Genomic DNA, 21456 nt, shown 5'->3' with positions numbered 1-21456 from the left:
CTTTTTTTTATAACTTGAACCGTTATCCAAGCTTTTTCGGTTGATGTTAATTTATATGAGCAACTGTGAACATTTTATGTAATTCTTCCATTTCACGGATATGTAATTCACACATTTGGTAACACTGATAATGACTCATTGCCCTGTTGCCATGACAAATTGTTCCACTCTGTATAATCTGTCTGCCCTAACTTGGCTTGGAAGGAAACGTGCATGATTTAAGCATATAGTGAAGTAATTTCAAATTTGAATAATTGAAGTTAAGCTGATAAAGTTGACAAAAATTGTTTGATAGACTTAATATCATTCAATAAGTTTTCAGCAATGCTGAAAAGAGAATTCCACATTTGTACAAACAGCATAAAATTACCGGAATCAAATTTTCCTTGACATCAATTTGAACCAAAAACATTTGCTGTATTTGTTTACATTCTGATTTTAAGAATAAGTTCATTTGACATTGGGTGAACTTCTTATGTTTAAGTAAATCCAACATTTGTTTGAAGCTATATTTAGAAATTTAACTGAAGTAAGCAAAACCGAAAATCCTCTTTTACAAAGCTCATCTGCAACAAGTCAAAGTTGTATAAATCCTGGCCTCTCGTCTTGCACCACCTTCAGGACTGTAACTAAAAGCATTGCATATTTCAAATCTCTCATGTTTTCTTGTAGGAAAAAGTCTTTCAACTCTTTAAACGTTTGCACCTGTTGAGTTCAGTGTATTTTTAATGCATTAAAGACTTCTGGACCTTTTTCATAAACAGGACTTTTAAAATAATATATTAGTTGTCAGTTTTGTAACTCGGTTCAAAAATCTTTCGAAACAGCTTTACTTTTTTTGAACTCGTTAACTTACTTAATCCCACTAGGCTTCTCTTACAAAACACTGTAAAACAGATTTAGCTGTGACTGAATGAGTTTGCTGCCCCGTCACATGCTACAGTGAGGTGGTTATGAAAGAAGTTTCATGAGAAACAGAGGCTCTCTTGTCTCCGCTGCTTAAAAATGCCAAGATAAGCTCGAGCTGAACTAAACTAATCTTTAAAGAACTTTGGCTGCATTAAGAACCGCACACCTGAAGGGAAACCCGACACTTTATAGCAACACTTTTGCTTGTGTTGAATGTTTCTAGGGAGTTTTTCTTTTCTTTTTTCTTGTACAACAGAGAATGGCTTCAGTCCTGAGAAGAGTGTACCACATCACAGCTTTCAGCTGGTATGCGTTTGTTGTTAAGAGTCTCATAGAGAAGGAAGGAGAGCAGCTGCCAGCAGGGATCTTTGTTTATGGAGGACCTTGGAAGTACCTTACTTTTTTAAATTTGGTGAGAACATTTTCCATTTATAGCCTCTAAGTAAAACCTCAGAGTTTTTCACGGTACATGCAGGATCGGCGGATGATGGAAAACATTCATTTCATGTGTTGTTTTTCAGTTGTTACAAATGGTGTTCTTTGGACTGGCAGCAGTGAGTGATCTCCAGTCTGAGAAACATTCAGAACGCATCTTGACCAGATGTAAAGATCTCCTGTTCTCTGTCTTTGCATTCCCCGTGGGCATGGTGAGAAGCTCATTCTGCAGAATCCTGCACATATGTTTAACAAATGCTTAACTTTTTTTCTTTATTGCTTTGGCTTATTTTTTCAAACCACACTCAGGTTTCTGTAACAGTTTGTCCAAACATCACAGCACGAGCACGTCTGCGGATGTTTCTGACCCAAAACTCTTAATTAAGCCAAGATTAGTTCAAACCTCAGACCATGAAATCAAAATGTTCTCAACAATTGAGCTGCTTTTTGTTGTTGTTTATTTTTACCATAGAGTTTGGTGATATTTGCTGGCTTTACACACAAAACAGCCAATCAATCACAGGTCATACATGTGGCTTTGATGGAATAAAGACAGAAACGATCTAGCTTTGTGAAAGAGGCCGTGCAAAATAAGGGAAATGTATTATTAAATATATATTATTAACGTCATATTTTGTTGATAGTGAGTCCTGACTCCTAGTTTGACTGTAAGGTGCTGTAGTAGTAGTTAATCCCTATTGCCAATCTGACTTTGGGGGATTTTCGTAGTTGTGTTTGCATGTTTTCCATGTTTTCGTACATGGATTTTTCTCCTGTGACTAAAATGTTTAAAGACGTCAGAAGAATTGATTTTTATGGAAGATTTCCAGCTCTATCCCCCGGCAGCTCACTTCACAATATAGAAGCGGTCATGCATGTTTCATCTATGGACATTTCTGAATAATACATTTATATCTGATGAGTGAAGGCATGTTACACCTCAACAGCACAGTGATTATAAGACTTTTCACTGATGATCAACCCAGTGAGTCGTATTCAAATGGTTAATTTGTAAATTACAGAAAATGTGATAAACCAGTGTCAATGATTAGCTGAATGAAATGTCCACTAACTCTCTCTTATTTCTCTTTGTTTAGTTTGTTGTTCTACTTTTCTGGACAATCTTTGCTTATGACAGAGAACTCGTCTACCCAGCTTCCATTGACACCTTCTTCCCGCCCTGGATAAACCACGCAATGGTGTGTAAAACCTTTCATTTGACAGAAGTCATCATTTCAAGTTATTGGAAGTCAGACGTCGCCAGTTGTCCCGCTTTACGCGTCACTGTGTTTTGATTTTTCTTCCAGCACACCTTTGTCCTTCCTGTTTTACTGGGAGAGGTGCTGGTGCAGCCTCATGCCTACCCACAGACCAAGCACGCGCTGGCAGCGTTGGGAGTCGTGGGCTTGGCTTATTTATCTTGGTAAGTGCTGACTCAGCATCTCCAGTATGATCATGACAAGACAGGATATTCAAATACAGGAGTGAATGAATGTTGCTACTGTAAGCAGCCTGTACAGGTCCAGTGCAGCAGTATCCATGCCCCAGAGCATTGTGCTCCCTCTTTTGTCTGACAGTACAAACCACCAACGCACCACTTGTTATGTAAAAGGTCTTTATTATGCTTCTGCCTTGCCTTAATCAGGGCAGAATCGGTTACGCCAAATATTTCCACGAGTCATGAGAGAGTTCAAGATGTCCTGATAGATGATCTGATTCTGAAACCTGCTTGTCTCTCCTGTGCAAACGTGTTCCGCAGGATTATATGGGTGTATTTGTCTGTCGGGATTTGGGTGTATCCCCTCCTCGGACGCTTCAGCACTCCTGGCCTGGTGGGCTTCTTCTTTTTTAACATGACTGTAGTGACCGTGCTCTACATCCTCGGACAAAAGCTCAACAGCCACATCTGGAGGAAGAAGCATTAGGTGATCATCTCTTCATACTGCTGTTTGACTGTGTACATGTAACTTCTTGTGTTGTGTGATTGTGAGGAGTCCTAAAACTGGCTAAATGTTTAAAGTAAAAGTCAAAAGGGTATATTTATTATTGCAAAGCCAATGTATAATGTGTTTGACACAATAATAAATCATGTTGCACTGGTAGTGGCTGAGTTAAACTTTGTCTGCCTGATATTTTACATGGTAAACTTCTCCAGATTTTTGGGCAGCCACAAACTTCACCCATAAGGTAGCTGCACAGCCAAGACCTACAGATGCAATAATAAAGCACGCAGGTTCACGTTTAGTATTGCTGCATTATTGCATTGTTCCTCATTTGCTGGTGTGTAAGCTTCACTTGGAAAAAAAAAAAAAGTCCTCATTTTTCCACAGAGCATGAAGCATCTGGAGGGGCTCATAGCTCCTAATCCAAAACGCAGTGCATCCTCGACTGAACACCTTCAAGAATCCTCAGAAAACTCCAGGAAAAAGTGTGTGTTAATCATTCCAGAATGTCAGATGTCTTTCGTCAGAGGTGATCAAGTTCCCCGCAGGTCCCTGTAGCCTTTAAGATGTTGGAGGTAGTTGGGATCAGCATCCACTAATCCCACTGAGAGGATCTTCGCCAACAAATCCACATCTTGTTCAGTCAGATCTTTCTGCTGAAGAAATGAAGGTTAGAGATTTCAACCCAACACTGGAACCGGCCACAGTGTTCTATCTGGATACACACTCACCTTTTTGTTGTTTGCAGAGGACTCAGAAAGCTGAGTAGTGTTTGCCTGTGAGTGTTCAAAAACATGAATAAATGTTGTGTGCAGTAGTTACAGTAGTAGTAGGATATAGTTACGTGTCGTGTCTTTCCGTCAAAAAAAAAATTACATGTTACAGCAGAAAATCTACAACTATTCAACAGAGAGAAACACTCACCTTATTGAGTCCCTTTGAAAAGCACACAATAATGAAAAGTAGACCAGCAACTACCTGAAAACAAAAGAAATCTCAAATCAGAATGATAAAAGTCACAGTCCTCCTCAGGGTGAAACATTTACTGCAAAACAACGAAGGAAGCAGGAGTTTACTCACTGCCAGTAAGTGCAGCATGTTTGCGTCTCTCGGCTCTGTCCTGCTTCTGCTCCGATTTGTTCTGTGATGCCGGTTTAAAAGCGTCGCCTCGACTCTGAGACATGAGAACACTCGAAAGTCCCATGAGGAAAACTCCCATGCAGAACCAGCAGGACAGGACACACTGCATTTTTAAGAAGCGCTCAGACTGCCGTCTGAGAGATGTTTTCCACAAGACAAGGGGACAATTACGTCAATGAGTCTGTAAATGAAGACTCAGAGGAGCGAGGCCTATCGTTTCCTTTTGTCGTCATTGTTTAAAAAAAGATCTCTTTACGCAGTCAATCCAATGCAACAATTAAAGACTGAAGAGGTGTTACGAGGCCTTCTTATGTTGCTTCACAATTTCACGGAGCAATGAGGAATCGTTAGAGGTCATACACACCCACAAGCTGAATATTGAAGAATATCTAGTTCAGTACTGTTTCAGGTCACCTATGTTTTAATTAAATATCTGCAACTTGTCCTTCTTTCTACTCCCACATTTCAGAGGGAAAAGCTGTGCTTTTTAACAGCTTTTGAGAGCTTTATTTATCAATCAAAAATTCTTGTCATCAAAATTCTTTTAAAACAAATCAATGAATTCCCAAATCCTTTGGCTTTATGTTAACATTGTAGTAAGTTTGTGACATTTTCATTACATTTACTCTGCACCACAATGAAGAAAACCTTAAAGTTTAAACTTAAAGGTTATGATGGCACCAGGATGTATGTATGTAGACCTCAAATAAAAATATGTTGGACACTCCTGTGTTTCATAGTTTGAAAAGATACAATGTCCAAATCAACAAATGAAAAACTCATTGTTCCTGCTTTTTAATCGCCTCACGGCATCTGAGTTTAGCTGATGCACAAGTCGACTCTGAGAAAGAGAAAGCATATCGGCTGCTCGATTCATGGCTCACTTTATAGGTTTATACTTTATGCCCTTCCTCATGCAGCCTGATTAGATGTGGACTGCGAGCCTTGACCCATGTGCCTTTTACACCAGCAAAATTCCAGGCATACAATACTTCCTTAACACCAAGGCCACCACTAACTCACTACACCAGCTGACTGTATGAAGCATAAAGTGCATACAGGAATACAGGAAGTACTTTAATTTTTTTTTTCCTAACCTGTCCTGTCCGGCATGGAAGCAGCATCTTCTTAAAGTGGAATTATTCTCTGAATTTTCCGCAGATTTCTAAACGGTTTGATTTGTTGAAAACGTCACACATGTGGCTATGACACAGGATGCTTGGATGGTTTAAAAAACAAAATCCAATACAATATAACTGGAAAAGATGCCAGATTTTTTTGTCCCTCTAATGGATGTTCTAATTAAAGCAGATACTGCAGAATCACTTTTCACTGGCAGGCTGTTTATAAAGAATAACATGGAGAGAGCTGGTTGTTAAATAGTGAAATGAACCCAGACAGGACTGATTGAATCCCTCCACTCTACCTCCAGGTTCTTCACAGAAAATATAGCTCACTTTACATTATTCAACATGGTACTGATGCTTACAGCTGCTTACTGGTGAGATAACTAACTCTTTTGGCTGAAATACATTAAATACACGAATTGCTTAGTCCTGCTGATCATGTTTTGTAACAAACCATGAAAATGATCAATCTGAAAGCTGACATGAAATCATTGGTGGACTCAAATACACTGCTGTATGGGTAAAATCAACACTGTCCAGTGTTAATTTTCTAATGCTGACACTCTATAGAGCTCGATTAATACTCCTCTCTGTTGACCAGTGTTCATATTTAACTCTATACAGTGTTAATTCTGAGAACACTGTATATTTTAACGCTTACATTTAACACTACAACAGTGTATATTTGAGTCCACTCTTTAACACTTTCACTGGAAAACTTCAGTGGATGTTAAACCTGACCAAAAGAAGATGCATGGGAAGAAGATTGGAGGGAGATCAGACTAAATGTGGATGAGGGACACTGATGCTGGATGCCATGGCCAGAACAAAACATCATCAAAAAATGAGTATTTTATAGTTCTAGTAGTTTATAATAGTTTTATTTTATTTAATTTAATTTATTTATTTATTTATTTCGAACATGCCATAAATAATATAATAAGTAGAAGTTTGTAAATATACAGAGGTTGTGTCCGAGGTTTTCCTGTTTATGGTATTTATCATGTTGAAACTCAGTGTGAATCAAAATAAAATATAATAATTAATATGAAAACAGCAATATTGTGACTATTAAAATAAAATAATAGCAATAATAACCATAATAGTGAATATACATTTTAAAAATATTACAATATAAATTATAATAGTTATGATTATAATAATATTAGATATAACAGTGCAATATAATAATGATGATTATCTGAATCATACAGTCATAATATTAATAACAGTCAAGTAAATATATATCCTTAACCCAATTCGCTCAATAAAAACATCAATCAGCCTGAACAGCTTATGAGCTCATTTCATTCTGTTTATTTCTGTGTCCTCCGTGTATGATGTTTATAATAAAATGAATAGAAGTTTAAAACGGATCGATTAATGACTACTTCTGCGGTGAAACATATCATTAATGCTGTCAGAGTATCAGAGTGAAATATACTCTCATCTCAGAGGTTTGAGTCTGAACAGTATTTTGGCTGATTATAAATTATGGTGCAGTCGAAAACATGAGGAAAACTGTGTCATTAGAAATGAGTGGATGTTGAAGATCTGAAGCAGGTCTGGATCTTCTCTCAAAGGTTGAGTCAGGAGAGACATTTCTTTTCCTGGAAGAGTGATTTTAGAAGGTCTCTCTGGACTGGTTTACCCTGCATCAGCTCTGCCAGGCACACGCCCCAAATTTAGGATAGCAGGAGGCATAAGACAAGGTTTTAGTATCTCCATTACTATTCATTATAGCAACTGAATTATTGACAATTCCTGTTAAAAATTCCATCATTTAAGGTATAAAAATAAATCAACATCAATTGATCATAAGTCAGTTTGCTGATGATGCAACACTCTTCTTAAAAAACAAAACAAAATCCCCAGGCCTTACAAACCATTGATATACTTTCTCGAGCCTCTGGTTAATGTTTAAACCTGGATAAATGTGATCTTGTGAGTATTCATGTTCTCACCCTTAAAGAAATCCATCTTCAAGTTGATACTCTTATTGTGATACACTGGAGGCACGTGTTAATTGGTCTCTCAGAGAAACGTTTGATTGACAATTCTAGTGTGTATTTAATAAATCTGATTATAGCAAAATTTCTTCTTCATACAAGCAAATTTACAGGTAGAAAAACCTGCTTCTTCGGGTTTTTTGGTGAATTCAGGCAATGCATCCTCTCCATTCATTGTTCCAAAAAGCCAAAAGCAATTAAAACTCTGTGTGGAAAATGTTCCAGGTGTTGCCATGGTCTATAGCGCCCCCCTGGTTTACCTTCTTCTTTCTCTTCATTCTTTCCATCTCCAGTTTCTTTTGTACACTGCTCTTTCTCTGACAATAAGTGTATGCTTATTAGAATAGTATTTGGTCAGGTTGGTACCTTTACAAAGTGCAATAAAGCTTATTTAAAGAAAGCTACACATCAGAGACACTCAAGTGTACTGAAAACATGGACCATTGTTATGACCAGGTGCTTCACAGGATTGACTGACGAGCTGCTCTCTGGCTGGGCTCCCCAGTTGCAGGCGATGAAGTGATGACTGATTCCTGCAGCAGCAACAAACCTGGAAAATCACACACTCAGACACAGACACACACTCACACTTGGGGAGGAGAAATGGACGAGAATACATCGACGGCCGCAACAACCATAGCTCAGAAAAGTGGACCGTCACTCCACACATTTTCACCTCCAGCACGACGGTGATGTTTGATGCCTGACTGCCGCCATCCAGACGTTAACTTCCTGCTTCAGACTGGAGGACAGCAAGGTGCAGGCAGCCGGTCCAAACAATGGCTCAGCCCTATGTAAATCCCACAATTCCACAGCCTGGACCTGGGCCTGGCCCTGGCCTTGAACCTGGACCTAGGTCTGGCTGTTGACCTGAGCCTGGCTCTGGCCCAGGACCTGGCCCAGGTTCTGGATCTGGATCCTGGAAAAACCCTAAATGTTGCTGTTGATCCACCATCTGCTCTGAATGTGTCTGAAGTTTTACCCTCAACAGTTTGAAAGAATCTCAATTTGGGTATTTTTCTTTTTGTTCTGTTATATTTTCTTGAAAAAAATATCAGTGCACGTACACTCTTGTGATGATATATGTTCCTTATATACTTTCACCCGTGTTTTCTTGGGATACATTGCCACATGGATGATTTTTGTTTGTACAGAATTATTTCTGGTTTGTCTTAATAATCTGTACTCACTTTGTTCCACTAGAGGGCGCCAAATGTTTAAAACTTCTAGTTCAGAGGTCAAATGGAATGCTGTAGAATAGAATAGAATAGAATAGAATAGAATAGAATAGAATAGAACAGAATAGAATAGAAAGAAGCGAAACTACATTCCAAAAATATTCATTTTGATTGGACTTTCTTGCAAAAACCTATCATGCAATTAAATTTCTTAAATTTCTTCTAAACTAATTTTGGCGAAAGTCTGTTTTGTTTATTTTTCTGACTGCATAATGTTAGTGTGCATGTCTTCACCAACTCACACTTCTATCAAGGGTGTGCTACTGACCTAATTTCACTAGCAAAGTAATCCACAGTAGCTTTGAATGCCTCATGACACTAAAGACTGCCATCATTGAAGTAATTCCTAAAACCAGACACGGTCTGAATACAAGTTAAATGATAGTATAATATATCATTTAAAACAGAAATGCAAATCAGCACAATGGTATGTTAGGCTTCCAGAATACCTGATGATACTTTCAAACCAAATCTCCAAAGCTGAACATATATATGAATTCTTTGAAAACAAAATATAAATACTAAATACAACTTTTTGGACTACTAAAGCTGCTTTAGTTTATGTGCTTTTGGACACTCTGAAAGCCTTTACAAGATCAGAGGGTCAAAAATGATGATTTTATGAAGTGAACAAAGTTTCCATGTCATTTAAAGGTAACCCCTCCAACTACTTTATGTACTGTGAATATTGGAAAACCTAAGATGCAGCAGTCAAATCTGACTACCGTATTGCTTATGAAGTATTATCATCACCATATCCCCACTCTGAGCAAATATGTACCAATGCAGAGCTTGGTTTTGTGATATTTCACTGTATTTTGAACCAAGAGACATACTTAAAAAATGGGTCTAAATTATTATTCATTTTTGTTTGTACATTTCAACTGTAAAACAGGATTAATCAATAAATTAACTCTTTCATAGTGAACTCATGCACACTAAAAGAAAGGAAAACATTTGTACATTTGTGGGCAAATTGTATCTAAATATTGTTATGCTTTTACCGCGTGATGCTGTCATTGTTTGGTGTTTTTTTTTTGTTTGTTTTAATTTATTTCTGTCTTTGTGTACGTCTTTTCACCAATTTGGGCATTTTCATTTTGCTCTATACTGTTTAAATTAATATTTAAATACAGGACTGTGAGCTGTGATTGTTTTTAAGTTTCCTTCATAGTTTCGCTTTTGATTCAGATATAAATTGACTATCAACCTTGTGCGTGAACGCGGAAACACGCATGCGCGTGCCCGGCCCCTCCAGAACATTTTGGATGGTTCGCGACAATTCTTTCAGTTGACGTTGTGAAGTGTCCGTAAATGCAACACAACTTCCGGTTAAAAGTATGACCCTTCAACGCAAAACGCCGAAACATCCGCCACTGTGCTACACATTGGATTGGAATTTCACTTTGTAGAGATATGCAGACCGCGGTGATAGTGTTATCTGTATTTAAGTAAATAAGAAAATACAGAAATGGGAGAGTATATTCGCACAAACCTCAAAAATCCCTCTGTTACCGGAAATGCTTTTATTCCCAAGGCGCTCTGGGGAATATCCGTGTACAGGAACAGAATCTTGATCTGTAGTCGTGCAGCAGTTGTTGACACTCAAAGTGGAGAGATTTCTGAGCGATTTTTACTATACAGTAGTTTAGTTTCTTTAAGTTTTGAATCGTGCCGACATGTTTCTTTAGCGGTCACGTTTTCTAACAAAACAAGACACTGGCGGACAGTAACGTGGTCAGACCTGGTGGTTTTGGTAAGATTTGTATCTCAGCTTTGTCGTGACAGTTGACAGTAACTTGATAAACCATCGGTGACAAAGTTAGCTACAAATACGTCCGTTTTACAGTCACATCTACTCACCAAATGCTTTACATTGAAATATCACTGACCCGGTTTGCTAACAGCACCTGACGTGAGTGTCACCACGTGTCGAACACTTTTTAATATTAGCATTTCAATAAATGGTTGCTGACAGTGAGAGCACAGTTGTAGTTATGCGTCACGTAGTTGGTGAAGTTGTAGCAGTCTGACGCTTCGGTGAGGCACCGAGGAGCAGCGTTTACTCTGCCGGTGTTTTGGATTGACTGGTTTCCCTGTTAATCGGTAGCTGCCCCCTTTAGTATCCGTCGTTACTGCCAGTAAGATCGGGTGTTAAGATAAGACTCAGAACTGTCACAACACTTAGATATTTTATTGTAAATGCCATTATATACGGACTTCTGTCGGATTTTTAACATCTGCTCTTGATTTGTGTAACGAGGGATGCGACGAAGGAAGCCCGTCACCAGTTAACAGGGAAACCACTTAAGCCAAAACACTGGTCAGAGTAGTCATTCTACTTCCGCTTTAAATAATAATAATAATAAAAAAAAAGCACTCTTATATGAAGCTTGGGGGAATCCCAGAAGCTATTGGTTAGATTAAAGAGTGTTCGTGCTAACATTTTAAGCTTATTTTGAAGGTGATATGCTAATCTTAGCAGCGTGTGTGTTCAAACACATTTGGACGTGTGCTGTAATTTGTAAACCGAGATGCCCGCCGCGGATGTGTCGGAGTGATTCTCTCCAACCTAACACAACTCCGCTAACACCCTTAATTTATCTGTAGCTCACTTGGCTAATCTGTTTACGCATTACCAGGCCAGCTTAGAGTCCAGACCTGTGCTCTTTTTATACATGTAACATCGTAAAGACATGCCTGGAGCTGGTCGCACCGACATGCAGCTGTGGTGTGTGTGTATCTAGCCTTGCTGTTATGTGGCTGCCTTGCTAGGTGATAGTATCTGAAGTGTATCTTGCAACTCCTGAACTATGAATATGTGTTCCTTTGGGCTTGTGTTCTCCTGAAGTGTCTTTGTTTTTTGCAGAAAGTGTAGCCAAAGGGCAGAGCCACCATGCTGTGCTGGGGGAATGCCTCCTACGGACAGCTAGGCTTGGGTGGGATTGATGATGAGATTGTGGTGGAGCCACGAAAATGTGAGTTCTTTCACGGGAAGCAAGTGTGTGATGTGGGGTGTGGCCGCAGACACACCGCTTTCCTGCTAGAGGATGGGACGGTGTACACCTGTGGCTGCAATGACCTGGGCCAGCTGGGACACGAGAAGTCCAGAAAGAAACCAGGTTGGTGGTGTTCATCTTTCTTTAAAATTCAGTTTTTCACACCTGGTGTCATGAGTCAGCATGTGAGCATCATGTCTTTGTGCCTTATCAGAGCAGGTCGTGGCCCTGGATGCACAGATCATCGTGGCAGTGTCATGCGGGGAGTCCCACACACTGGCTCTGAATGATAAAGGACAGGTCTTCTCATGGGGTCTTGGTTCAGATGGACAGCTGGGTTTGAACAACTTTGAGGAATGTGTTCGTGTGCCTAGGTAAGTATTTCATCAAATGCATTTTAACATTCGGGTTTCTTTTATTTATTTTTTTGGTCTTCTGGTTGTTCTGTATTTATAAGAATGAAATCTTGTTTTCCTGCATTCTCTGCAGAGTTTATCCTCAGTGTCTTTGAAACGCTAAAATCCTGGGTTAATATGTGAGACGGCTGCAAAAAATAACGCAATCATTTTTCACAACATTTTAATTTTGCAAGTTTGTTCTTGCAAAACCAAGTGTCCCCGTTTTATCCAGCATCCATTGAATTCTTTATCTTCTGCGTCAGTTAGAAACAAGTCCACCATCTATGTAGCGCCACCTCGTCCTCTGCTGAGCTCTCTTCAGACTGCCTGTCTTTAATTGCTACGGGAGTCTAGTGTAGGTTGTAGCTAAAGTCCATGATTCAATCCATGCCATGATTACCAAGAAAACTGCATAAAGCAAAAAGGGTGATTTATTAATACAGAAGATATGTTTTTTTTTTATTGCATGGAATAAAATTCCAGCCTTCCCGTAAAAATTCCATATTTAAGTCGATGTAGTGATTTCCCCCGTTTAATTATGTGTCACTCAAAGTGCAAAGACATCCCATTGTGTTTTATTGAAAAGTATCTACTAATACAAATACAGTAAAAAGGCACCATATCTAATTTTGAACTTGAATTTTTCACAAAGCTAAATTTCAAATTAAAACGACAACAAATTATAAAAGGCGCAAAACATTGTGGTATGGACATAATCATTACTGCACTTCATCATTTTTCAGTAACTACACTCTGAATGTGTGTTTGGGACTGCAACTAGTTGTTTTTTTAAGATGACAGATCAGGACCGCGGGCGGTTTGCTTAATACACAGTCATACTCGGTAATGTGTGCAGAATAGTCTTCAGCATTTTATTACTGATGGGTGAAGGCTTTTCCTCAGACATGGGTGATGTGGATGGGAGCAAATGTTGCTCCAAAACCTGTAGTTCAGGTTTAATGAAGCCATTACAGATGACCGTCACTGACATGTTTGGCTATTTACCCTCCATAACATAATGGATGCTGGCCTTTGAATTGTGTGTTGTTGAAGGATGAAGGATGGCCAGGCTGCCATGCCTTACAAAAAGAATTTGAACTGTTAAGTCATCGGACAACGTGACAGTGTCTGCACCACCTCATTCTATCTGAAATGAGCCCTGGTCCAGACAAGACAGTATATCTAAATCTTATTTACTACGGGTGATTTTCACTGTCCAAGTCCCTGGTGGACTCGACTTGCAAGGATCTTTTCCGCTAATGATTTGTGCTTATGATAGTGAAACATTTTCTTCTGATGTGGCATGTCAAGACTCCTTCTGCATGCTCACCAACACATCGTCTTAGCTTTCTGGAATGTGCAAATAGAGTACGTTGTAGGATTTACATAAAATTGTGTTTGAAAACTCAGACTGTGCAATTTTTTTTCTCAGAAACATCAAGAGTTTGTCAGATGTTCAAATTGCTCAGGTAGCCTGTGGGTACTGGCATTCCCATGCACTTTCAAGAGGTAAGGCTGGTTTGTAAGCATGCATGTTTTTTTCCATGGTGACCAAACTGTTTTAATCATATCTGTGGTTTTTTTTGTACATAGGAGGCCAAATCTTCTCCTGGGGCCAGAATCGCTACGGCCAGCTGGGGTTAGGAGCGAACGCGCAGAGCATTTCCACACCCCAGCTCATCCAGTCACTGCAGGGCATTCCCTTTGCTCAGATATCAGCAGGCGGCGCTCACAGCTTCGCCCTCACTCTCTCAGGAGCGGTGTTCGGCTGGGGGCGCAACAAGTTCGGTCAGCTCGGTCTCAATGACTGCAACGGTGGGTGTCAGAAAAAAAAAATAGAAACAAGTGCTTAAGTCAGGGGTTTCAAAATCATTTTCGTTCCAGGGCCACAAGAAAGCTGAACTTCGAATGTGTGTAAATTGAAGTACAGCGCTGACCATGCTTATATGCATAATCCAGCAGTAGAATAGTGAAACTGCAAATAGAAAGCTTGAAGAGTGTCAAAACAGATGTAAACGCTACAAATGTCCTGTTTGCTTTAATTAAAAATGCTTAGTTAGTAATTTCATCTAGATTGAAACAGATGTTTTGTATGTGGAGTGAAAGGCTCTAAAAGAGCCAGAAAGACAGAGTTTAGAACCTATTCTATGCACGGTTGAGAAATTAGACTCTTGGTTTAAAACTTAAACTCACACTTACTTTCATGACGTCTGCTTTTCAGATCGGTGTTACCCGTCTCTTTTGAAGTCTTTGAGATCACAGAAAGTGATTTACATCTCCTGTGGAGAAGATCACACAGCAGCACTTACCAAGGTGAGGTGCTTTTTTTTATTTGTGCCTTAACCTTTTTTATTTTTTTTTTTTCCAGTAACTTCTTGGCTTCGTTAGCACATTATTATAAAGACTTCTGCAAAAAGTATACAGCATTCAGAGCAATTAAAATTTATCAGTTTAGGTTTTAGTGACAAGATTTACAAATTATGAAGCTATTAAAATCAATAATCTGGATACGATAAGGATTGCCGGGTCTGATAAAGTAGCCATTGTGGAAATGCTGATAATATTTGCGACTGGTTCTCTACTTTTCTCTCTGTGATTGAGATGGCGAATACTGTGAAAAGGATGAGTTGATATGATTTCATTGAACTTGACGCACAAGTCTGATGGAAACAAAACCAAATGTTTTCATCTTTGTTACCAGAGAAACTTCCTCACTCTTTGGCTAAACTGAAACATGCTTTGGATCGTTAAGTTGTCAGTATTTAATATCACTATAAATGGAGGATGAGAGGCCTGTTTCATGCCAGGACCACAGTAAGTTTGTGTTTCGCAGGCAGGCTGAAGAGGAGAATTTTGCCTTTTGATCCTGACAGCTTTTAGTTGTTGCTTATTTAAAATAGATTGAAGTGACTAACATGACTGCAACATGCATCCTTTTCTGTCTCCCTCTGAATGCAGCGTCCCATTTGCCTCCGACTGGGGAATCTGACTCGGTTTTAGTGTTATGGAGCAGAAGTAATAAAAGACAAGTTATTGTGACGGTTTTGCTCCGTGTGACACGTTAGCGTGTTTTAAAATGAAGAGATTTGCTTGCAGCTGTATTTCTATTCACTGTTCTTGAGGATGAAATGTAGCATGATTTTTTTTTGTCTTTAAATCTATACTTTAAAATAGCCACTTCACGCAACACGTCCACGTGTCCAATCCAGTTTTATAACGGAGGCAAATGGCTTGCAGCATAAATTCAAGTTTTTTTGGGTTTTTTTTTGCTTGTTTGCTGCTCTTACTGTTTTGTAAGTCTGGTGCTGCTGATTTCACAGGAGGGCGGCGTGTTTACTTTCGGAGCGGGGGGATATGGGCAGCTGGGACATAACTGCACAAACCATGAAATCAACCCGAGGAAAGTGTTTGAGCTCATGGGAAACGTGGTCACGCAGATCGCATGCGGAAGGTACAATTTACTGTCTGTTTTCTCAACATTCAATTTCATTTTCTTTGCTTCACCGTGCACAGTGTAATAGTAATCAAGTGTGTAATGGCGTTATTACTGAAATGCCACCGCTAACCTAATTACCATGTTCCAAATTGCTGTGCTCCAAAAAGACAGCATACGCTGGCTTTCACCCCTTCCTCTGGAAAGATGGATTCCATCGGGCTCGGAGGTAACGGCCAGCTCGGTACGCGCTCCACCTGCAACAGAAAAAGCCCCGCGCTGGTCAAAGGGCCCTGGGTTGCCTCCAATGCCTCAACAGATGAAGTTGATCCAGGTAAATGACATTTTGGAAGGTGGGAGAGCAGAAAAAAAGAGATAACAAGTCTTTTTTTCCCTTTCTTTCTAATTATTTGAAATGTGAAATTCAAATGGGTGTGTTTCCACATTGGTGTGTACATCCACGCAACTCATTTTTAAACATATCTTGCCATTTATCGCTTTGCAGGCTCACAATGTTTTGTCAAGAGAATTTATGCTGGAGGAGACCAGAGCTTTGCTCACTATCGTACTACCAATGTAAGATTTCAGTTCCTACATCTTTTCAATATGTTACAAAAAGCATATTTGAATATTTCTCTTTTTTTAAAAAAAAAAAAACACTGTAGAATTCAGTTGGTAGAGAGGTGTTTTTTTTCCCTACACAGTTGGACAGCAGTGCCAACAACATTTCTTTGTTTGATTTTTTGTTCTCCTTGCTTTAAAGAACCTTGAGAATGCAGATGATGTGACGATACAGGATCTCCAAAGAAAGATTTGCACCTTGAAAGAGGAAATCATACAAAAGTGGCTGAACTACTCGCCTGGGAGACTCCCGCTCGAAGTGTCCAAGTAAAGTCTTTACCGTATTGGTGCTGCTGAGTTAAAGATTGTATGCTCTCAATAGAAATTAGATGGTGAAATGTGCTTTTACTAATGACTTGTTTTTGTGGTTCCTTTAGTGAGATTGACCTCGTGTTCTCTTCAGCAAGCTGCCTCAATGGATCTTTCTTGTCAACGAGGTAATTCCATTTCAGAACACAAACACAAAGCGATTCGCTTCTTTGAGGAAGACTCATTTTCATAAGAGGAGATGCAGCATCTGGGATATTTTCAGTCTGCCATTTGAATGCAAGGAGAACCGTGAAGCATTAACTGATGTGATGATGACAGAGGGTCATTAGTGTGTGTAGTAATTATGTGGCAGCGTAGAGAGCTGTCACATTAAGGTCCTGTTTTTACTCACACAGTCATCCAGATCACTACAGTACCAGCAGCAAATGTTCAGGGGTGGACATGAACATGGCTCGCCTGCTGTTCCACAGACTAATTCAACAGGATCACCCGGAGGTCACTCAGCAGGTCAGAGCAGACACAAAACGACCGCATGTGCTGGGGCTTTCTTACAGATTTTTCAACAGGAAATTTTCCTATGATTTGTAAAACTTGGCTACAGAAGGTTCTCTTTAAACTGAAATGTGATTATACTGTAGGTGTTCAGAGTGACCGTATGCATTAATGCAGTTCCAGCTTCACATGATCCGTTATCAGGTTTCTGATCTTTCTTTTTTCCGTTAAAGATTGCAGCCAGTCTGGAGAAGCACCTAATCCCAAGGCTGAGCAGCTCTCCTCCAGACATCGAAGCCCTGAGACTCTACCTCACTCTCCCAGAATGCCCTCTGTTCAAAGACCGGAATAACTACGTCACACTCACCATCCCCTTCGCCAAATCGGTCATCAGCCTGAAAGAGGCTCCGCTGAAGGTGTTGGGTAAGCAGAGGGGTGTTTTGCAGACTTCTGTAATTTTGCGGTTCGGGCCGGCTCATCTGTGTGTTGCGTGTCGTGTTTGCGTCAGGAAACTGGTGGTCCACGTTTGAGCCGCCAGTCTTCCAGCGGTTGGTTGAGCTCTTTAAGGAAGTTGTGGTGTACCTGCTGCAAATGAACAAGGTGGGCATTCCCTCGGTGGAGCAGAGGATCTTCACCTGCTTCCTGGACACATCGCTGCGACTCCTGGAGCTCCTAAATTCGGTGAGAATTGTTTTTTTTTTTTTTAATATATATATGACATCTCACCTTAGAAAGACTGTTAACATTTGCCTTGTGGTCACTTCAGGTGAACGAAAGAGGAGCACACATCATTCAGTACGACAAATTCTACATTCACGAGCTGGATGACCTGATTGACATCAGAAACGACTACGTCACATGGATTCAGAGGCAGATGTACCCGATGGTGAGGCAGCTGCTGAACGTGCTTCTTTCAGACTTGATTTTTTTATTTGTTTTTGCTTTTTGGCGTCCACAGGGTCATGACGGAGTGGTGACTCTGTGCAAGTATCCCTTTGTGTTTGACGCCCCCGCAAAGACGACACTGCTTCAGACCGACGCCGTCATACAGATGCAGGTGGTTTGCAGTAGAATCGCGTCATGCAGGGCATCAGCTCAGTCAACAGCAGTGCGGCTCATGGTTATTCACGTGCTCCGGTTGTATTGACAGATGGCGGTGGACCAGGCACAGATGCAAAACTTGAGCTCCATGTTCCTCCCAGCGGTGGAGTCTGTCAATCCGTGCCTCATCCTCATCGTCAGGAGAGAAAATATAGTGGGAGACACCATGGAAGTCCTGAGGAAGTCCAAAAATGTCGACTACAAGAAGCCCCTCAAGGTGAGCGCTTCTGAAAACAATAGTTACCTATTTAAAGGGAAAAAAAAAAAAGCAACATTGATATGAAATGTTTTAGACACTGTCAAGGAAGCGTTCATGAGTTTTTCATAGTTGAGTGTTTTTGCATTTTCCACAATAACCCAGCTGATTGGTCACACTTACAGGTGATCTTTGTGGGAGAAGAGGCTGTTGATGCAGGCGGCGTGAGAAAAGAGTTCTTCCTCCTGATCATGAAAGAACTGCTGGATCCCAAATACGGGATGTTTCGCTACTATGAGGAGTCGAGGCTCATCTGGTTCTCAAGCAAGGTACATCCTGTGTATTTTCCATTCTCTTTCCCTTTGTCGCTGAGTTCTTTATGTTTGTGCATTTTAAAGCTGCTCTTACACTTGTGTTGTGTTGCCTGGTCAAAGAAAGCCAGAAAATTAAAAACGAGGTTACAGTTTCGTTAGGTTTGGTTTGTTTTAGTTTTGAAATGTTGATCTTTGACTGAACGGGTTCTGTATGAAAGCCAAAGACTCTCGTTGAGGGCTGAAACAGAAGTTCTCTTCATTTCTGTTCAGTGTTAATGTGTTTCTTTTTAAAAAGCAGCTTGTCAAGTTGTTTATGTGCGTTTTGTCTGATAATAACAAATCCACACATAAAATTTCAACATAGTGAAGATGAGTCACAACTGTACAGGTCACATTTTACATTGGAATTAGAGAAATTAAACTAATTGTTGTTGTTGGATCACCTTTCAGAACTCATTTTGTTGTGAAGTGTTGTATATTGAAATAATACTGAGTTTCCTTAAATGGAGAAAATATGACAAAATGTGGAGTTATCAATACAGTCACTTGTGTAATAAAGGATTAAAGTTTGCCCGCAAGCATGAGCTTTACTTCACTGGGGGAAAAAAAACAAAAAACTGTGACCTTCAAAATGAAACAGCAGCAGGAGCACAAGGTCATGCGCTAAGGATCCTCTTCAAATGTCTCCTCCAGACTTTTGAGGACTTCGACTTGTTCAACCTCATCGGGGTCATCTGTGGGCTGGCCATCTACAATCTGACCATCGTGGAGCTCAACTTCCCCGTGGCACTTTACAAGAAGCTTCTGAAGAAGAAGCCGACGCTCGATGACCTGAAAGAGCTCCGACCAGACGTGGGAAGGTCAGATCACGATCAGATCACCTGAGATTTCCACTGAACACGCCCGTGAATAAAAGCTGAACTTGAAATTGTTTCAGCTGCTGACAAGTCTTTCAGTGTTGCAGTTGCCACACACGTTCATGTCAAGATTGGTGCCTCATTCAATGCTGTCTGCTTCTACCAGGAGTTTGCAGGAGTTACTGGACTACCCAGAAGATGACCTTGAGGAAACCTTCTGCCTCAATTTCACAGTGAGATGACCTTCAGTTCTGTGAAGCAGTAGCATTGAAGAGTTGTGCTGTTTTGTTCGGTTGACGGTGTTGATGTGTTTCCAGATCACAGAGGAGAACTACGGCGCCACAGAGGTTCTGGAACTTGTACCCAATGGGGAAGAAATCAATGTCAATAAGTCAAACAGGTAAAATCTCTTTATTTCCTGTTTACTAACCATAATTCAGTGGCCATTAGAAGATGACTTGTGTCCAGATCACCTTTGTTCTTTTATCGCCATTTGCTTAATAAGCTTCTTCCTCCAGGCATGACTTCGTCAACGCCTACGTGGACTACGTCTTCAACACATCGGTGGCGCCGCTGTTTGAGTGCTTCTATGCAGGATTCCACAAAGTGTGTGGTGGAAAGGTTTTAGAGCTGTTCCAACCAAATGAACTGCAGGCCATGGTCATTGGCAACACCAACTACGACTGGACAGAGCTCGAAAAGGTCTGCTTTGAAATGCTAATTTAACCCGTGTTTGTCTTGTTATGTTGAAAGGAGACATTGAATTTGACTGTTCCCCTCAGAGTACCGAATATAAAGGAGAGTACTGGACGGATCATCCAACCATCAGGCTCTTTTGGGAGGTGTTCCACGAACTTCCTTTAGACAAGAAGAAGCAGTTTCTCTGTGAGTATTTTAAAATCCCAGTGAAAGCGTTTGTCACAGAAGGGTGAAGTTGATTAAAGGTCTTCCACCTCTGCAGTGTTCCTCACAGGAAGCGACCGTATCCCCATCCTGGGCATGAAGAGCCTGAAGCTGGTGATCCAGCCCACCGGTGGAGGGGAGCATTACTTACCTGTCGCCCACACCTGCTTCAACCTGTTAGACCTGCCCAAGTACACGAGTCGAGAGACGCTCAGCGAGAAGCTTCTGCAGGCCATAGATCACAATCAAGGCTTCAATCTTGCCTAATGATGCACAGAAATGCCAAGAAACCCCCCACTGGACTGTTGACTGCAACCACATTCCCAAATGTTTGATTTTGAAGATTTTCCAGTGTGAACTGTGTGGTGAGAATTGAACAGTGGTTATAAATATGCAGCCAGAGAACAACTGCTGAAGAGGAATGTCTTGACTTTCAAATGAAAATTGACGGATTTTTACAGCTTTTTCTTTACTATCATATTTCATGCAAGATTATAAATCAATCCACATTTGATTTTGCTCCTATAGATACGTAGACATGTTTTATTCATGCTTGGATATGACATGACGGAGCAAACTACCTGTAAACAGCACAGGGGGTTGCATACAGTAACACACTCCTGTAAAATGCAATGACATGCAGTAGCATCTCTCTGAACATAACAGAACTGCTTTTGTGTTATGCTGATTGACAACAATGACATAATCTAAATGAGGGGTAAAGAAATAAACAGTTTATGTATGACACTCAACAAAAATCCATTTTTGGTAGTTTGTCCTTCATGGCTACAGCCGTTAATCACACTGGATTTTACAGGAGTTGAAATTGTTGCAGCTACATCTTGTGCATGAATATCTAGACAATGTAAGCTTTTTTTCCAGTTGTGACTTCTGAGAGCTGTGTGAATCGTTTGCTTTAGATGCTGAGTGGATTTTCTCGGCTGAATGCCTTAAATAATCCACAAACCAACAAAGTGCAGTGACTTGAATAAACTAGTTACTTTGGGGGTAAGGTAAGAAAGACCCTGTCGTTTGAGTCATCTTGTCTCGTCAAAGTAATTTTAACATGCA

The 21456-nt window shown here is 40.2% G+C and overlaps 2 protein-coding genes and 1 long non-coding RNA gene across 4 annotated transcripts; 2 read left to right on the top strand and 1 right to left on the bottom strand.

Annotated features, from left to right (window-relative positions):
- The first annotated feature begins 89 nt into the window (after nucleotides 1–89).
- LOC115399374 (androgen-dependent TFPI-regulating protein) lies at nucleotides 90–3716 on the top strand. Its single transcript, XM_030106698.1, has 5 exons — nucleotides 90–1321; nucleotides 1431–1556; nucleotides 2442–2543; nucleotides 2652–2767; nucleotides 3104–3716. Exons 1-5 carry the CDS (start codon nucleotides 1169–1171, stop codon nucleotides 3267–3269), a joined length of 663 nt encoding a protein of 220 aa, XP_029962558.1. The 5' UTR covers nucleotides 90–1168; the 3' UTR covers nucleotides 3270–3716.
- A 3305-nt stretch (nucleotides 3717–7021) lies between these two features.
- LOC115399106 (uncharacterized) lies at nucleotides 7022–11389 on the bottom strand. Its single transcript, XR_003932633.1, has 3 exons — nucleotides 11312–11389; nucleotides 9162–9164; nucleotides 7022–7035 (listed from the first exon to the last, which is right to left on the bottom strand). It is a non-coding gene; the product is annotated as an uncharacterized LOC115399106 (long non-coding RNA).
- herc4 (HECT and RLD domain containing E3 ubiquitin protein ligase 4) lies at nucleotides 10380–21406 on the top strand. Of its 2 annotated transcripts, XM_030106301.1 has the most exons (24): nucleotides 10380–10557; nucleotides 11671–11923; nucleotides 12015–12174; nucleotides 13631–13707; nucleotides 13792–14013; nucleotides 14420–14511; nucleotides 15519–15649; nucleotides 15802–15965; nucleotides 16137–16207; nucleotides 16395–16519; nucleotides 16630–16689; nucleotides 16918–17029; nucleotides 17248–17437; nucleotides 17523–17695; nucleotides 17781–17900; nucleotides 17973–18071; nucleotides 18165–18332; nucleotides 18497–18640; nucleotides 19319–19485; nucleotides 19649–19715; nucleotides 19800–19882; nucleotides 20001–20184; nucleotides 20265–20367; nucleotides 20444–21406. In XM_030106301.1, the coding sequence occupies exons 2-24, from the start codon at nucleotides 11698–11700 to the stop codon at nucleotides 20650–20652; spliced, it is 3147 nt and encodes a 1048-aa protein (XP_029962161.1). In that variant the 5' UTR covers nucleotides 10380–10557; nucleotides 11671–11697; the 3' UTR covers nucleotides 20653–21406. The 2 variants fall into 2 exon arrangements, with proteins under 2 accessions (XP_029962161.1, XP_029962160.1); XM_030106300.1 differs by having other exon boundaries at nucleotides 17781–18071.
- The last annotated feature ends 50 nt before the right edge of the window (nucleotides 21407–21456 follow it).

This window comes from Salarias fasciatus, chromosome 13, assembly GCF_902148845.1.
Source record: "Salarias fasciatus chromosome 13, fSalaFa1.1, whole genome shotgun sequence".
NCBI lineage: Eukaryota > Metazoa > Chordata > Actinopteri > Blenniiformes > Blenniidae > Salarias > Salarias fasciatus.
Note: the sequence above shows the minus strand (reverse complement) of the source record. Positions and strands in the feature narration are given on the sequence as shown.

Coding starts and splice junctions, on each gene's coding strand:
- herc4 (XM_030106300.1), top strand. CDS start 11,698: ATGCTGTGCTGGGGGAATGCCTCCTACGGACAGCTAGGCTTGGGTGGG. Junction 17,696..17,780: donor TCCTGGAGCTCCTAAATTCG/GTGAGAATTGTT, acceptor TGGTCACTTCAG/GTGAACGAAAGAGGAGCACA. Junction 19,716..19,799: donor CCTTCTGCCTCAATTTCACA/GTGAGATGACCT, acceptor ATGTGTTTCCAG/ATCACAGAGGAGAACTACGG.
- LOC115399374 (XM_030106698.1), top strand. CDS start 1,169: ATGGCTTCAGTCCTGAGAAGAGTGTACCACATCACAGCTTTCAGCTGG. Junction 1,322..1,430: donor ACCTTACTTTTTTAAATTTG/GTGAGAACATTT, acceptor GTTGTTTTTCAG/TTGTTACAAATGGTGTTCTT. Junction 2,544..2,651: donor CCTGGATAAACCACGCAATG/GTGTGTAAAACC, acceptor TTTTTCTTCCAG/CACACCTTTGTCCTTCCTGT.